Source organism: Oncorhynchus tshawytscha, linkage group LG09, assembly GCF_018296145.1.
Source record: "Oncorhynchus tshawytscha isolate Ot180627B linkage group LG09, Otsh_v2.0, whole genome shotgun sequence".
Taxonomy (NCBI): Eukaryota; Metazoa; Chordata; class Actinopteri; order Salmoniformes; family Salmonidae; genus Oncorhynchus; species Oncorhynchus tshawytscha.
In genome coordinates, this window is record NC_056437.1 from 55,241,695 (window position 1) to 55,256,733 (window position 15,039).

At 43.6% G+C, this 15,039-nt stretch overlaps 1 protein-coding gene across 11 annotated transcripts in view; it reads right to left on the reverse strand.

Moving 5' to 3' along the window:
• Nucleotides 1-3,399: 3,399 nt before the first annotated feature.
• The window catches only part of LOC112258294 (transcription factor COE1-A), a 161,316-nt gene continuing 149,676 nt past the window's right edge, over nucleotides 3,400-15,039 (reverse strand). For 3 of the 11 annotated variants that reach the window (XM_042327080.1, XM_042327079.1, XM_042327078.1), the window contains exons 12-17: nucleotides 12,287-12,352; nucleotides 10,397-10,574; nucleotides 10,064-10,243; nucleotides 7,592-7,786; nucleotides 7,273-7,341; nucleotides 3,400-3,628 (exon numbers count right to left, since the gene is read on the reverse strand). In XM_042327080.1, the coding sequence (XP_042183014.1) occupies nucleotides 7,274-7,341; nucleotides 7,592-7,786; nucleotides 10,064-10,243; nucleotides 10,397-10,574; nucleotides 12,287-12,352 (687 nt within the window). In that variant the 3' untranslated portion in view covers nucleotides 3,400-3,628; nucleotide 7,273. Of the gene's footprint in view, nucleotides 3,629-7,272; nucleotides 7,342-7,591; nucleotides 7,787-10,063; nucleotides 10,244-10,348; nucleotides 10,575-12,286; nucleotides 12,353-15,039 lie in introns of all 11 variants that reach the window. The other 8 variants (XM_042327076.1, XM_042327074.1, XM_042327073.1 and 5 more) reach the window with 4 other exon arrangements.

A 15,039-nucleotide genomic window follows, 5' to 3' on the forward strand; every position in this document is an offset into this window, starting at 1 on the left:
AGAGGGAACTTTAATTAAATATTGTGAAAGTTGAAAAGTTATTTTACAGTTCAAAGTTAATCCAAAAAAAAAAAGAAGGAGATCATCTTTACAGTAGTTTCATTTTCTCTTTTCCTTGTCCATCAATATATAACTGCTCTGTGTGTCCAGTCAAAGACGAGGCTTGGTAAGAGAAATGGAGAGATGGGTTCAAAAGGGTGACAATAGGATTCAGAGAACAATTTCATTCATTTCGTTGACCAGGTGGCCACCTCCCTGACAGGGATGGCTCTATACTCTTGGCTGGGCGGTGACACAGTAAACCTCAAACGTATCTGTCCCTGTACCCGAAAGACAGGAGAACTGAGTCACAATGCATACAAGCTGAACTCATCATTTCACAAGTGCATTTTACAAGAGACTCCCTCATCCTCAGAATCCTCAGTTTAAATTCTCCCTCTCCTACAAAGTCACTTAAAAAAATATCCGTCAGCAATTAAATTAAAAAGCCACGTTCTCTTTCAGAGGACTGTTAGCGCGAACACACACACGCGCACACGCACGCACGCACGCACACACGCACGCATGCACACACACAAAAGACTACAAAGAGTGGTCATATGACCCATGTCAGAGATAAACAGGTGGCTCAATTTGTATATAAAGGGAGGGGAAGAGAAAAGGGGGAGAGTCAGAAGAGGGCAGTAGAAATTGTCGAAGCAAGGGTGTAAAATGACGTGTGTACAGATTATTGTGCTGTCATTTAAAACTGTTCATCATCAGATCTGTTGTTGTACCATAACCTTTCTCAAACAGAATCAAACAGTAGATAGAATATGGCTTCACCATCAACCCACCCCTAGCTGTGTATAAGAGAGAGGAATATGAAGGGGAGGCTTGGCTTCAAATGAGTATTGCAGTGCACCTCACTCCTCTCCTCCTCTCCTCCACCACTCCTTACCCCTCCAGCTGCTCAACACATTAAATATTTATCCTCCCTTCTCTTCTCAGTCATCTCATCACAGTGTCCTCCCCCCATCAGCCAGCCAGCCCCATCCACCACCTTGCCTCCCTCCCTCCCTCCCTCCTCTTCCTCTCTATCCTACAGCTCTCCTCTTCTCTTACTACCTGCCACTCTCTCTGCCTTGCCGTGCCGAGCGCTCACTGTGACAGGGAAAACAGGTAAACATTCCTCAGGGCTCCAGGATAAGGAACAACTCCACTTGTGCTACCCCCTCTCTATATTTTGCTTGTTGCACCCATTTTGAAGTATGTTAGCAGAGCACTGGTGGGGTCTCTACTCTACACTGACGGCTGTGGCTTTGCATTGTTAAGGCATCTAAACTGCTGGTTCAGATTTTGGTGAGACAACAGAGGGGAAAGGGAAAATAAGATGGAAGCGAAATTTGGGGGGGGGGGTGGGGGGGTATTTTTCATATTTTTGCCAAAAATGGTCTTCCTGCTTTTAGCACACAAATGCATCGCTAGGAGGAGAAAACCCATGCATATTGTTTGTTTTTAAACAGTATCAGTTCTTCTGAAAGCCAAAAAATCTAAGCAAAAAAGATATTTATATGATATACTTATATACTCTCAAAACCTATATAACTAAATACTATAAGAATAATATGCTACTTTTACCATGTGATAAAACAAATCCAATATCAAGACAAAACGAAAACAGCAACATTTTCATTAACTAACAAATTATACAAAAATAGACAATGGCTTTAGGGTGGATGGAATTAGAAATGAAAGTATGGCTTAAAACAAAAACAAAAAACAAAAAAAACATACCAATGAAATGTATCAAAATGACATTTAAACATTGAACATGGTAGACAACCAAATAAAAACAGATCGGTACTGTCACAAAATGCAAACATACACATGAAGGATGATGAAGAAGCAATGTACAAATTCAGGAGATACATACATTATTTATATGGATATTCTACATACTGTATATCCCTTTTTACTATCCAAAATCTCCGAGCTAAAGTTGATGAGATCATTTTGAGTATGTAGTAAACATGACATCCGTGACACTATATTGTAAAAGCTGCCTTAAGACTTCTTTAAATGTATAAATATATCTTAAACAATGACTTTGGCAAAAAAAAAAAAAAAAAATCACAAAGACTAACAAATGTATTACTATATACAATAAAACACACATCACACAAGAAAGCAAAAAAAATAAAAATTGAAAAGGTTGGATTCAGATATTTGCTAGGCATCTGAGGAGTCGGTAACTTTTACAGTGCTGGCTATTCCATTGATCACCATGGCAGCTGGGACACCACTACACACCTCACTGTTGACTCATTAGTCTGTCTATAAAGTGTCTCCCAGTATTCCGTTTCTCAGATCCTAAACTGTTGTACGGTAACATGGTGGAATAAGAAGCACATTTTTAATGGCCGGCCCATGATCACAGTTTCATGGTGAGAGCATAACAAACAGAACAACTATAATAATACAACATTTTAATTCACACGATATAGCAAAAGTGAAATGGCAACACCCTTTCAAAATGTATGGTTTCCTTCATTGAGATTTTGTGGTGGATGGCAGAGAGAGAGAGAGAGAGAGAGAGAGCACACTTTAACAAAAGGGGTTCTGATGTACAGTTATGGGACTTGGCTGAGCGGCTCCACAGCAAGTTAGCGGTCCAGAGTCCATACAGTAGAGACACTGTTGGCATCCAGGGCAGGTTCAGGCTCTGCTCTCTATCTCTGACAACCACCTAGGTGCTTGGACACGATCGGTGCACTCACAGCCAACATGGGGTGAATGGCTGGTTATGTGTCATCATGGATAAATCACTTGCTTTCTGTGGAGATGAGTGAAAGCGCTAGTCGTGGCGATGGCAGTCTCTGCTTGGCATGAGAGGGAGAGAAATGTGTATGGGCTGTTTGCGGTGGTCCAAACAAACTCGAAAGCAGAGAGTTTCTGCAATGGTGCATAGTTAGCTTGTGCTACCTATCATGTATGTGTCTTTCTGTGCCTTAGGGTTAGTCAGGGCATGTGGCATAGTCTCCAGCATACTGTTATTGTATAAATCTAATTCAGTCTTCACTATTCAACTGGAGGTTCTCTGCCGCTCACTTTCAACACGTTGTTTTATCCTTCACAAACATTTTCTTCATTTATCTTTTTTTTTTAGATTCATAAATAAAAAAAAATCCCTCTAATAGTGTGTATTACATTTTGAAATATGGGAAATATGTATTTTTCGCACAAAGGTAAAACACAAACGATGCACTAAATAAAAGAAAGAGTCAATCCTCTCCAAAATAAATAATGTTTTTTTTTTTAGGTGGGCTTTCTGGGTAATCTGTGGCCTTGCCTTCCCTCTTAAAAAGTGTCAACAAGGTGTACAAATTCCAAAGAGGTTGTTGCAAATTCTCTGTTTTCTTTTCTCCGTTTTTTTTTTCTTCGTCTTCTTTTTTTTTTTGTTCAAATGTGATTCCTTTTAAAAAGGGCCTGAGTTACGGGTTCCATTCCTTCAATGCAGGACTGACGATCCAGTCCTAAACCGGAGCCTTATGTACATGCTGAGATCCATGTCTGGGTGTGTGTGTCCTTCTCCTCACCTCACACACACGCACCGCTTACATGGGAGGAACGATCATTCCAGGAATCACTGTTGGGTGGAGGAGGAGGGGGGGGTAGAGTCGGTTAATGCATAAACAATTGCCCAATGTTTTCCTCACATAATGATTCCTCTTAAATAAAGAAATCTGTTCACACATCTGCATAACAAACTATGGCCTATGAAACTATGACTCAAATACGGTTTCAAACAAGGGATAAATCATTTCTATCTTTTCACAGCCCCGCCAAATTGGAAATTGGCACAAATGGGACACTTGAAACGCTTGATTAGTGCTGTCAGAAAAACTGCCTCTTAATTGTTTGCATGCGCTGAGGCTCATTGTCTTTGTGACGTATTGCATCATCCCCGGCAGCTTCAAACGGCTGCATGGGGATCCGTGTCAACATGTGAGGAACAGAGCTATGCTTAATGAGAGCTCCAAATCAGACCAAGTGTGACTACAGAACGCAGTGCAGTGACGACATACCAGGCACAATACTACACAACGCTATACTACACATGGCTGGGAGGGGTTGAAAGTCATTCAACATCTTGTATGTATCTACTGTATATATATATATGATGGAGTTTCTTGTTTATTCTAGTCTAAAATGTATTACATATATATATATATATATATATATATATATATATATATATATATATATATATATATATATATATATATATATATATATATATATATATATACATTATATACATATATATATATATATATATATATGTGTATATAATGTATATATATATATATATGTAATACATTTTAGACTAGAATAAACAAGAAACTCCATCATATATATATATACAGTAGATACATACAAGATGTTGAATGACTTTCAACCCCTCCCAGCCATGTGTAGTATAGCGTTGTGTAGTATTGTGCCTGGTATGTCTAGAAACTCCATCATCTTCAATCATTCCCAGGGATAGGGATTGTATTTGAGTGCATGGTAAGGGAATGATAAGATGTGGTTATGCCATGAGTGGAGTATAACATGGCCTAACGTATCCAGTGTAGTGGGACAGGACGGAGGAGGTCCTCTAAGCTATGTTCCTTAAAGTGGGGGAGAAATGCTTATTGCTGCAAATTTAACTTGACGTTAGTTCTACAACTGCTGACAAACACAAAAGAGGACGCTGGGTGTTTTTCTGCAGGCGTTGTGCTCTCAAACTACTGCTGATGGAATCAAGAGAGGCAGAAACAGTCACGCGCACACACACACACACACACACACACACACACACACACACACACACACACACACACACACACACACACACACACACACACACACACACACCCTGTGTAAGCTCATTCAATAAAACACAGTAAGTCCTTAACCAAAATCACGAGTGTAACATACAAAACAAAATCATTTGACATTCGTATGTCAGGTTAACAAAATTATCTTTGAATCAAACCTTAAGGGTTTCTTCAGCTGTCCCCATAGGAGAACCCTTTGAATAAGTGCACTCTAGGAAAAAGAAGTGCAAAAGATAACCATTTTTGGTTGCAGTTAGATCTAGATCCCCTTTTACGGAGGATTCTACATGGAACACAAAAGGGTTCGACCAGGAACCAAAACGGGTTCTTCTATGGGGATCGCCAAAGAACCCTTTTGGAACGCTTTTTTTCTTAGAGTGCAGAGTTGGTTTACTAATCTTAGAATAATCTGATTTACATGGAAAGCATAATACTTCTCAGCAAATCCTGCTGATAATGCGCTTGACTGCAGAGAAACCATGGCAGCATGTGGTATGTTCTGGCACTTCCGTGTCAGTTGTGTCATATTGTGACACACAACTGACACAGAACTGGGAGAGAAGGAGCTTGGATTTAGATACCGCTTCTCGCTGACAGAACATCGTATATGACAGTGCCTCAACTCTGCTTTGATCTGCCATAGTGTAACACACACACAGGCATGCAAGCACACACACACGCACGCTGTCGGTGTGTGTATGTCAATGGAAATAGCGACAGTATCGATTGTCAACAGAGCCCAACAGCTGTCATTGTTGATCATTTCCCAGCATAGTGGGAGGGTTTGATCAGAGAGAAGGGCCTGTCTGACAAACAGCGGAAAGAGAGCAAGAGAGACTCTGTATAAGTACACTACACTACACTACACTACACTACACTACACTACACTACACTACACTACACTACACTACACTACACTACACTACACTACACGATGTTGAAGAAATTAGGTTGTACTCCTGGTGTCCCAGCTCCTGGTAAGTACACTACACTACACTACACTACACTACACTACACTACACTACACTACACTTGCTCTCTTTCTGCTACACTACACTACAGGCTGCTGAAGAAATGGGGTTGACTCCTGGTGTCTCAGCTTCTGATAAGTACACTACACTGCAGGATGCTGAAGAAATGAGGTTGTACTCCTGGTGTCCCAGCTCCTGGTAAGTACACTACACTACACTACACTACACTACACTACACTACACTACACTACACTACACTACACTACACTACACTACAGGTTGTTGAAGAAATTAGGTTCTACCCCTGGTGTCTCAGCTCCTGCTAGGGACACTACACTACAGGCTGTTGAAGAAATGAGGTTGTACTCCTGGTGTCCCAGCTCCTGCTAGGGACACTACACTACACTACACTACACTACACTACACTACACTACACTACACTACACTACAGGTTGTTGAAGAAATTAGGTTCTACCCCTGGTGTCTCAGCTCCTGCTAGGGACACTACACTACAGGCTGTTGAAGAAATTAGGTTGTAGTCCTGGTGTCCCCACTTTTGATATGTACACTACACTACACTACACTGCAGGATGTTGAAGAAATGAGGTTGTACTCCTGGGGTCCCAGCTCCTGGTAAGTACACTACACTACACTACACTACACTACACTACACTACACTACACTACACTACACTACACTACACTACACTACAAGCTGTTGAAGCAATGAGGTTGTACTCCTGGTGTCTCAGCTCCTGGTAGGCTGGTGGATCTCTTATCATAGCATAACACTACGTACGCTATGGTTAAACAGATCTTCTCCAACACTATCCTCCTGTACTGATTATCCACTCATGGCTTGGATGGTTTATTTAATAAACAAAAGGTTGATGTAAATGGTGAGATATCTCTTCGCATTGTGTTACAGTAAGGTCGTTGCTCAATGCTTGCAGCCCTGCAGGACCCTATGGGTCTCCGCAACTAATGTTGCGCTCGGGAAGATACTTCCTGTATCTATGTATGAGGTCTGTTGAAGACAGCAGTGTGTCCTGTCGGCTCTGTATTCCCACACCCACACAGCTACATCCTGCCCTGCCCTCTCCCCAAACATCCTTACCCTTTCTCCCCATCCACACACAGGAAGCTAGGGACAACCACAAAAACATTCAAGCCAAATAAAAAAGGACAAACTTGTGAGTAATATGCCGACTCTGCCAAATGCCCTTGGATAAACAAAAGCACGGAGCAAAATGAGAGACATCCTCTCATCCTCTCTCTCCTCAACACATACAGCTGCAGTATGAGGATGGTTCATGTTCATGTAATGGGTGAATGGATGGGTAGATGGATGGATGGAGGAGTGGATGGATAGATGGATGGTTAATGAGATAGAGGAGTAGAGGGGTGGATGGGTGCATGCAAGAGAGAGTAACATACTTCAGGAGAAGGCCAGGCCCTGCAGCGAGCTGGCTGTGGAGTACTTGCTAGAGTCCACAAAAGACTGATCTGAGGGAGGGAGCGCAAAGAAAGAGGGGAAGATAGGGAAGGAGAGGAGAGGGGAGGAGAGGAGAGGGGAGGAGAGGAGAGGAGAGGAGAGGGGAGGGGAGGGGAGGGGAGGAGAGAAAGAGAAAACAATGTGTTAGAGGATGGGAGGAGGAGGAATGACAGGGGATATTGGGGACGGAGAGGTTGGTTAGAGAGCGTCACGGACTGGCCCGGAAAGAACACAATGTCTCCGACTGGGTGAGGGGCTCACCTTGGAGACCGTTGCCATTGGTGCTGGTGCAGGTGGGCGGGGGTGAGGTCTGGGGTCGCACCACGGGAGCGAAGGCGCTCTTCTGCTTGACGGCCGACACCATGTTGGCAGGGGAGAAGGAAAAGATCCCAGAAGAGCTGCTACAGTTAGAGGGCAGGCTGGTGGAGGACGCCATGTTGGGGCTGGAGGGAACGACTGAAGGGATGGGGGAGGGAGGGAGGGAGAGGGAGAGAGAGATGGGGGAGGGGGAGGAGAGAGGAAAGGGAGATGAGAGAGAAAGAGAGAGAGAGACAGACAGACAAAGACAGAGAGAGAAGGGGCATAGCAAGAGGTTAATTTCACCATGTGGGATTTAGAACTTATCGAGTACACAAGAGAAAACTCCATAAGTATGCGAGGGAGTCTCAAACGAGAGGAATTTATATTCAAGTTCATTCTAACAAATGAATAGCTATCGATCAAGTATTTTCCCAATCCACCTAGCAGTGGTCTCCTAGGCAGTTAACAATTCAATGTTAGCACACTTAGACAACCATTTGAATTCAACATTCATTGCTCTTTAATGTTTTTCCTACTGGTTACACTTCATTGGAAGTGATTCTTGTTATTGCACCATTTAAATAGGTTTATAGCTCCATCCAAGCAGAACCTTGTAACAATGGCACAATCCATTTATCAAGTCCTAACTAATCAATTAATGAAAATTGGAAGCGCAGAGCCCAGGCTTGTGGATTGATTGGAAGTGTCTAATGGAGTCAGCCAACCTTTTAAAATACTTGTTAACATCCTGGGGACCAAAGTGGTGAAATTGAATTGTTACCCCTCCAATTAGTTTATTGATTTAATTAACAGTCTTTAATTCTCTGGCCGGCCTAGAAAGGAGCTGTGATACGGCCAGTCAGGCGTTGCAAACAGGCAATACCACAGTGGCTCTCAATCTAGTTTCAGGGCAATCTGATGGAAGGACACACATTGCTAAGGAGAGAGGCCGGCAGTCCTCCACAAGCCAGAACATTCCAGCATGGTTTCACCTCCTAACTATTGAGTGCTCTTAGTCTCATATAGCTAGTCGATATCGCAGTGTTGATTCCTCTCCCTGAAAGAAATCTGTGGGTGTCGGTTCTTAGATCCATGCCAAACTGTCCTCAAACACAAGCCTTTGCAACTGGCACCCACCCTCCCTCCTCCCACTATTATTAGACCCCCCCCTCAAAAAAACAATCACCCATTTCTCTTTCTGCCTCTCTCTCTAACCCTCTCCCTCTGTGTTTTCCTAATTGGAAAAGGGTAGTCAATTAAGAATTAGCAGAAGAACAACAACAGTGTGGAAGTATGGCTGTCAGATGAAAGAGGATTAGAGGATAGGACTGGTTTTAAAGAGTTGTTCAAGACAGGCTCCATTGCTGGGAGACTGCCAGGCAGAAAGCCCCATAGGGAAATAGCCATAGATCTGAAGGCTTCACTGTCACACGCACCGCTGTCTCATAAACACACAAATGGTGAGAGAAAACTCCCACTCCACTCATCACTCCTCAAAGACTAGAACTCTGTATAGTAATGTGCAGCCCCTTAGGCAGACCACTGGACTACAGACCAGAACCCATACTGTACAGCTCTTCAGACAGACCACTGGACTACAGACCAGAACCCATACTGTACAGCTCTTCAGACAGACCACTGGACTACAGACCAGAACCCATACTGTACAGCTCTTCAGACAGACCACTGGACTACAGACCAGAACCCATACTGTACAGCTCTTCAGACAGACCACTGGACTACAGACCAGAACCCATACTGTACAGCTCTTCAGACAGACCACTGGACTACAGACCAGAACCCATACTGTACAGCTCTTCAGACAGACCACTGGACTACAGACCAGAACCCATACTGTACAGCTCTTCAGACAGACCACTGGACTACAGACCAGAACCCATACTGTACAGCTCTTCAGACAGACCACTGGACTACAGACCAGAACCCATACTGTACAGCTCTTCAGACAGACCACTGGACTACAGACCAGAACCCATACTGTACAGCTCTTCAGACAGACCACTGGACTACAGACCAGAACCCATACTGTACAGCTCTTCAGACAGACACACACACCACTTGGATTAAATTAGAGTCACAGGGAGGAATGGGGGAGACATGCATTTACAGCAGCAGTCAGGTCAATAGGGGGAGCTCTGCAGTGAATTGTGGGTGATAATGTGGGTGAGCTGAGTGTGGGTGGGTGAGTGAGTGTGAGAGCTGGGTGTGGGTGGGTCGGCTGACTGGATGGATGGAGGTGGGTGAAAGCGGCTGTGAGCTGGGTGTGGGTGGGTCGGCTGACTGGATGGATGGAGGTGGGTGAAAGCGGCTGTGAGCTGGGTGTGGGTGGGTCGGCTGACTGGATGGATGGAGGTGAGTGAAGGCGGCTGTGAGCTGGGTGTGGGTGAGTAGAAGAGCTAGAGTGGGACTCACTGGCGTAGGGCGAGTTGGCAGCGCTGCCGTTGAGGAAGCTGGGGGATCCTCCCAGGTTGGACATGACAGTGTTGCCGTAGCCGTTCATGCTGGTGGTCACAGAGCTGTAGTTAGTCTGCTGGGGGGTGGAGCTGGGCACATAGCCATGTGGAGACACGCTGCTCGTGTTCCGACTGAAACCTACACAGACCGACAGAGACAGAACAAAGACAGATCAGTCACCTTGTTCAACCAAAGAAAGATGTAAAAGATAACTTCACAGTGACTACATTGCTTTTCAGTTACCGGTTTCTATGACGATAGCGCCACACCCGTATCGACCCGCCCCCTCACCCTGATTGGCTCCCTGGGAGGACTCGGACACATTGACGGCCAGCTGGCCAGGGAAGGAGTTGACCCCCATCATGCCTGCGTGGACGGAGCTATTGCCCAGGCCGCTCAGTTGGTTGTGGTTCCTGGGAACATTGTAGAGAGCCTCTGCTATGTCCGCCGCCCGCTTCAGAATAATCTCCTGCCACAGGAGAACACAGTTAGACGAGCGTTCACATATACTGGTAGAGGAGCGCTGACAAATAAAACCGTAGCTTTCATGTGAACAGCATTGCTATCAGTTAAAGTAGCATTCACATGAACAACATTGCTATCAGTTAAAGTAGCATTCACATGAACAACATTGGTGACAGTTAAAGTAGCATTCACATGAACAACATTGCTATCAGTTAAAGTAGCATTCACATGAACAACATTGGTGACAGTTAAAGTAGCATTCACATGAACAACATTGCTATCAGTTAAAGTAGCATTCACATGAACAACATTGCTATCAGTTAAAGTAGCATTCACATGAACAACATTGCTATCAGTTAAAGTAGCATTCACACGAACAACATTGGTGACAGTTAAAGTAGCATTCACATGAACAACATTGGTATCAGTTAAAGTAGCATTCACATGAACAACATTGGTGACAGTTAAAGTAGCATTCACATGAACAACATTGGTATCAGTTAAAGTAGCATTCACATGAACAACATTGCTATCAGTTAAAGTAGCATTCACATGAACAACATTGCTATCAGTTAAAGTAGCATTCACATGAACAACATTGGTGACAGTTAAAGTAGCATTCACATGAACAACATTGGTATCAGTTAAAGTAGCATTCACATGAACAACATTGGTATGAGTTAAAGTAGCATTCACATGAACAACATTGGTATCAGTTAAAGTAGCATTCACATGAACAACATTGCTATCAGTTAAAGTAGCATTCACATGAACAACATTGGTGACAGTTAAAGTAGCATTCACATGAACAACATTGGTATCAGTTAAAGTAGCATTCACATGAACAACAATGGTATGAGTTAAAGTAGCATTCACATGAACAACATTGGTGACAGTTAAAGTAGCATTCACATGAACAACATTGGTGACAGTTAAAGTAGCATTCACATGAACAACATTGGTGACAGTTAAAGTAGCATTCACATGAACAACATTGGTGACAGTTAAAGTAGCATTCACATGAACAACATTGGTGACAGTTAAAGTAGCATTCACATGAACAACATTGGTGACAGTTAAAGTAGCATTCACATGAACAACATTGGTGACAGTTAAAGTAGCATTCACATGAACAACATTGGTGACAGTTAAAGTAGCATTCACATGAACAACATTGGTGACAGTTAAAGTAGCATTCACATGAACAACATTGGTGACAGTTAAAGTAGCATTCACATGAACAACATTGGTGACAGTTAAAGTAGCATTCACATGAACAACATTGGTGACAGTTAAAGGACTGCTAACATTAACAGCACCAATTCAAGCAGTGTTCACATTAGTAGCACTGTGACGGTGCCGTACCTGCGAGCATTAGTCAACACGTCATTTCCCCCATATATTATCGTTACTGCGCTCCCCTCGGCTAGACAGGATGACTCTAAGTAGCTTACAAATGACTTCCTGTATGTTTAATGTGTAATCACTATTTTCACAAAGTGGCAATATATTAGTAATAGTGGGAATAATTAATGTGGACATGTCTTGTAAGTATTTGATGAATATTTGATCAGGCATGTTATTAACCACCGGAGATGAATTAATAATGGTGAATAACTGGCGTCAACGCGGATGCAGGCGATGTGGCAGGATGTGGAGGGGACAGAGGGAGAGCAGACCTGAGAGTGAGGTGGTGTTTGTCTGTCTGAACCTCACCTGGTTGTTGTGGGGCATCCCATACAAAGCCTCCACAAGGTCTGCTGCCCTCTTCAGAATCACCTCCTGTAGACAGAGAGAGAGAGAGAGACAGACAGACAGAGAGAGTGGGACAGGGAGAGAGGGAGAGAGAGAGAGACAGAGGGAGAGAGAGAGAGACAGAGGGAGAGAGAGAGAGAGAGAGAGAGAGAGAGTGGGACAGGGAGAGGGAGAGAGAGAGTGGGACAGGGAGGGAGAGAGAGAGTGGGACAGGGAGAGAGGGAGAGAGAGAGACAGAGGGAGAGAGAGAGAGAGAGTGGGACGGGGAGAGAGGGAGAGAGAGAGACAGAGGGAGAGAGAGAGAGAGAGTGGGACGGGGAGAGGGAGAGAGAGAGTGGGACAGGGAGGGAGAGAGAGAGTGGGACAGGGAGAGAGGGAGAGAGAGAGACAGAGGGAGAGAGAGAGAGAGAGTGGGACGGGGAGAGGGAGAGAGAGAGTGGGACAGGGAGGGAGAGAGAGAGTGGGACAGGGAGAGAGAGAGAGAGAGAGAGAGAGAGAGAGAGAGAGAGAGAGAGAGAGAGAGAGAGAGAGGGTGAGATGATGTAGAAATACATTTTTGTTCAGCTATAAGCATTGAAAGACCTCAGATTTGTGGTTGTGTCATTTACTGTAAAAGCTTCAACTTTCACCTCTGTCCTGGCTCTTTTACAGTGCAACATGCAATTTGGTCTTTTCCTGGAATACCTTGAACAATTCCTTTTAGTGAGTACCATAGCCAACACAATTCAAGACTAACACATGGTACAATACTGTACAGAGAAGACTGTTCAATTGTTCAGATTATGACAGAGAAAGAGAGAGAGAGAGAGAGAGAGAGAGAGAGAGAGAGAGAGAGAAAGAGAATAGCACCAGTATTGCGCTCACTCTACATCTGTTTTCTATTGGAGAAAGACAATGCAATCTGTGTGTAAAGGTCACTAAGCACTTCTTCATACACTATTCATTGGTGTTGGGATTTTATTTTATTTTAGCAAAGACACTTCTTTCTCAGAACGCATTTCCATGGCAATTAGACAACAGTCGTCAACACAAAGGCATTTTTGTTAACGAGAAACAATTCTTCAAGTGAATCATTCCCTCGTTTCATCCGGGGGGGTGAGGGGAGTATCCTGAGCCAAGCTATGCCAACTGTGTGAAATATTGCTGTATGTATCCTGTTGGCTGTTGTTTCTCATAAGCACTAGACTCCCTCCTCTCCAACTCATCAAACGCTTTACGGCTGCCTAGGGAACTTCACTCTTATCTCCAATCTAAGACGCAGCCCCCCAGGGACACCGACAACAATAATTGCATTCATTTCTCTGTCATTTCGACTTGTTTTGTTAAATAAGTTGTTTTTCTTGTTGTCTTAAAAGCATATTATGTGTTGTCAAGTTTTTATTTATTTTTGAATTAAAAATGATTTCCTAAAGGAAGCGTTGTTGTTTTTTTTAACGTGTCTTATGCGTTCTGACATGCCAGGTCCAGAAAAGATAGAAATTCAGACCACTCTGACTGCCTTGAAAATCACATTTAAAGCTTTGCTATAGACTCATTTCCTTTAGGCTACCCTAGATCCTAATATTTCTGTGTACAATTATTCTCAGACATGCACGTTCAAGTTACAGAACTTCTACTTACAACTGCGAATTCAGACATGCAGTAGCAGTCCAACGTTTGGACACACCCACTCATTCAAGGGGTTTTTCTTTCTTTTGTCAATATTTTCTACATTGTAGAATAAAAGAGAAGACATCACGACTATGAAAAAACGCTTATGTTTAACTATGTTTAACACTTTTTTGGGGGGTTCCTACATGATGCCATGTGTGTTATTTCATTAGCTGTGATGTCATCTCTTTTATTCTACAATGCAGAAAATAATACATATATAGAAACTGCTGCTGCTTAACTGGTGTTAAACAATGGAAAGGTGAAACCAAAGACAACAACTGTCAATTAAGCTATAAGGCACGAGGTGGGTGTGGTATATGGCCAATATACCACGGCTAAGGACTGTTCTTTCACACGACGCAATGTGGAGTGCCTGGATACAGCCCCTAGCCGTGGTATATTAGCCATATACCACAACCCCCCAAGGTGCCTTATTAGAGCCGTAAAAATAAACATTTTGTCATATACGGTCTGATATACCACGGCTGTCAGCCAATCAGCATTCAGGGTTCGAACCACTCAGTTGATAATATGACATTATAATGCATAGGAGCTCCCATATTAACTGTACAGAAACACCACTCTACCCTAATCAGATGAATCTGTTTTCATCTTTATATTCATCCTTTTCTCCTTCCTATGCCCCCCCCCCCTCCCCCTGTTTAAGCAGACACCTGTGTGTGAAGGGTCCTTTTTAAAAGTTAATGTGCTGGGCCCACAGCGTGAGGCTGCGGAGCGACAAGCAGAAAATTGCTCTCCCGTTCCCAGTGTTAACCTCTGCTGTGAACACGCCCTGCAGCATGTGTGTGTAGGCGTGTGGGTGAAGCTGTGTAGGCGTGTGTGTCTGTCTGTGTGTGAATGTGTGTGTGTGTGTGTGTGTGTGCAGCGCTGGAACATATTGCCTCTCAAACCCGGGGACCATACAGACAGAACATGATGAGGAGGTCAGGAAAGCAATAAGGAGTTTTAGTGCGCTGTCCAAGGTGCTAAATTCACTCAATTATGGCAGCGCTGCCACTGTGTTAACCTCTCATTACTGGCTCAGTGGGCCGGGGGAGGAC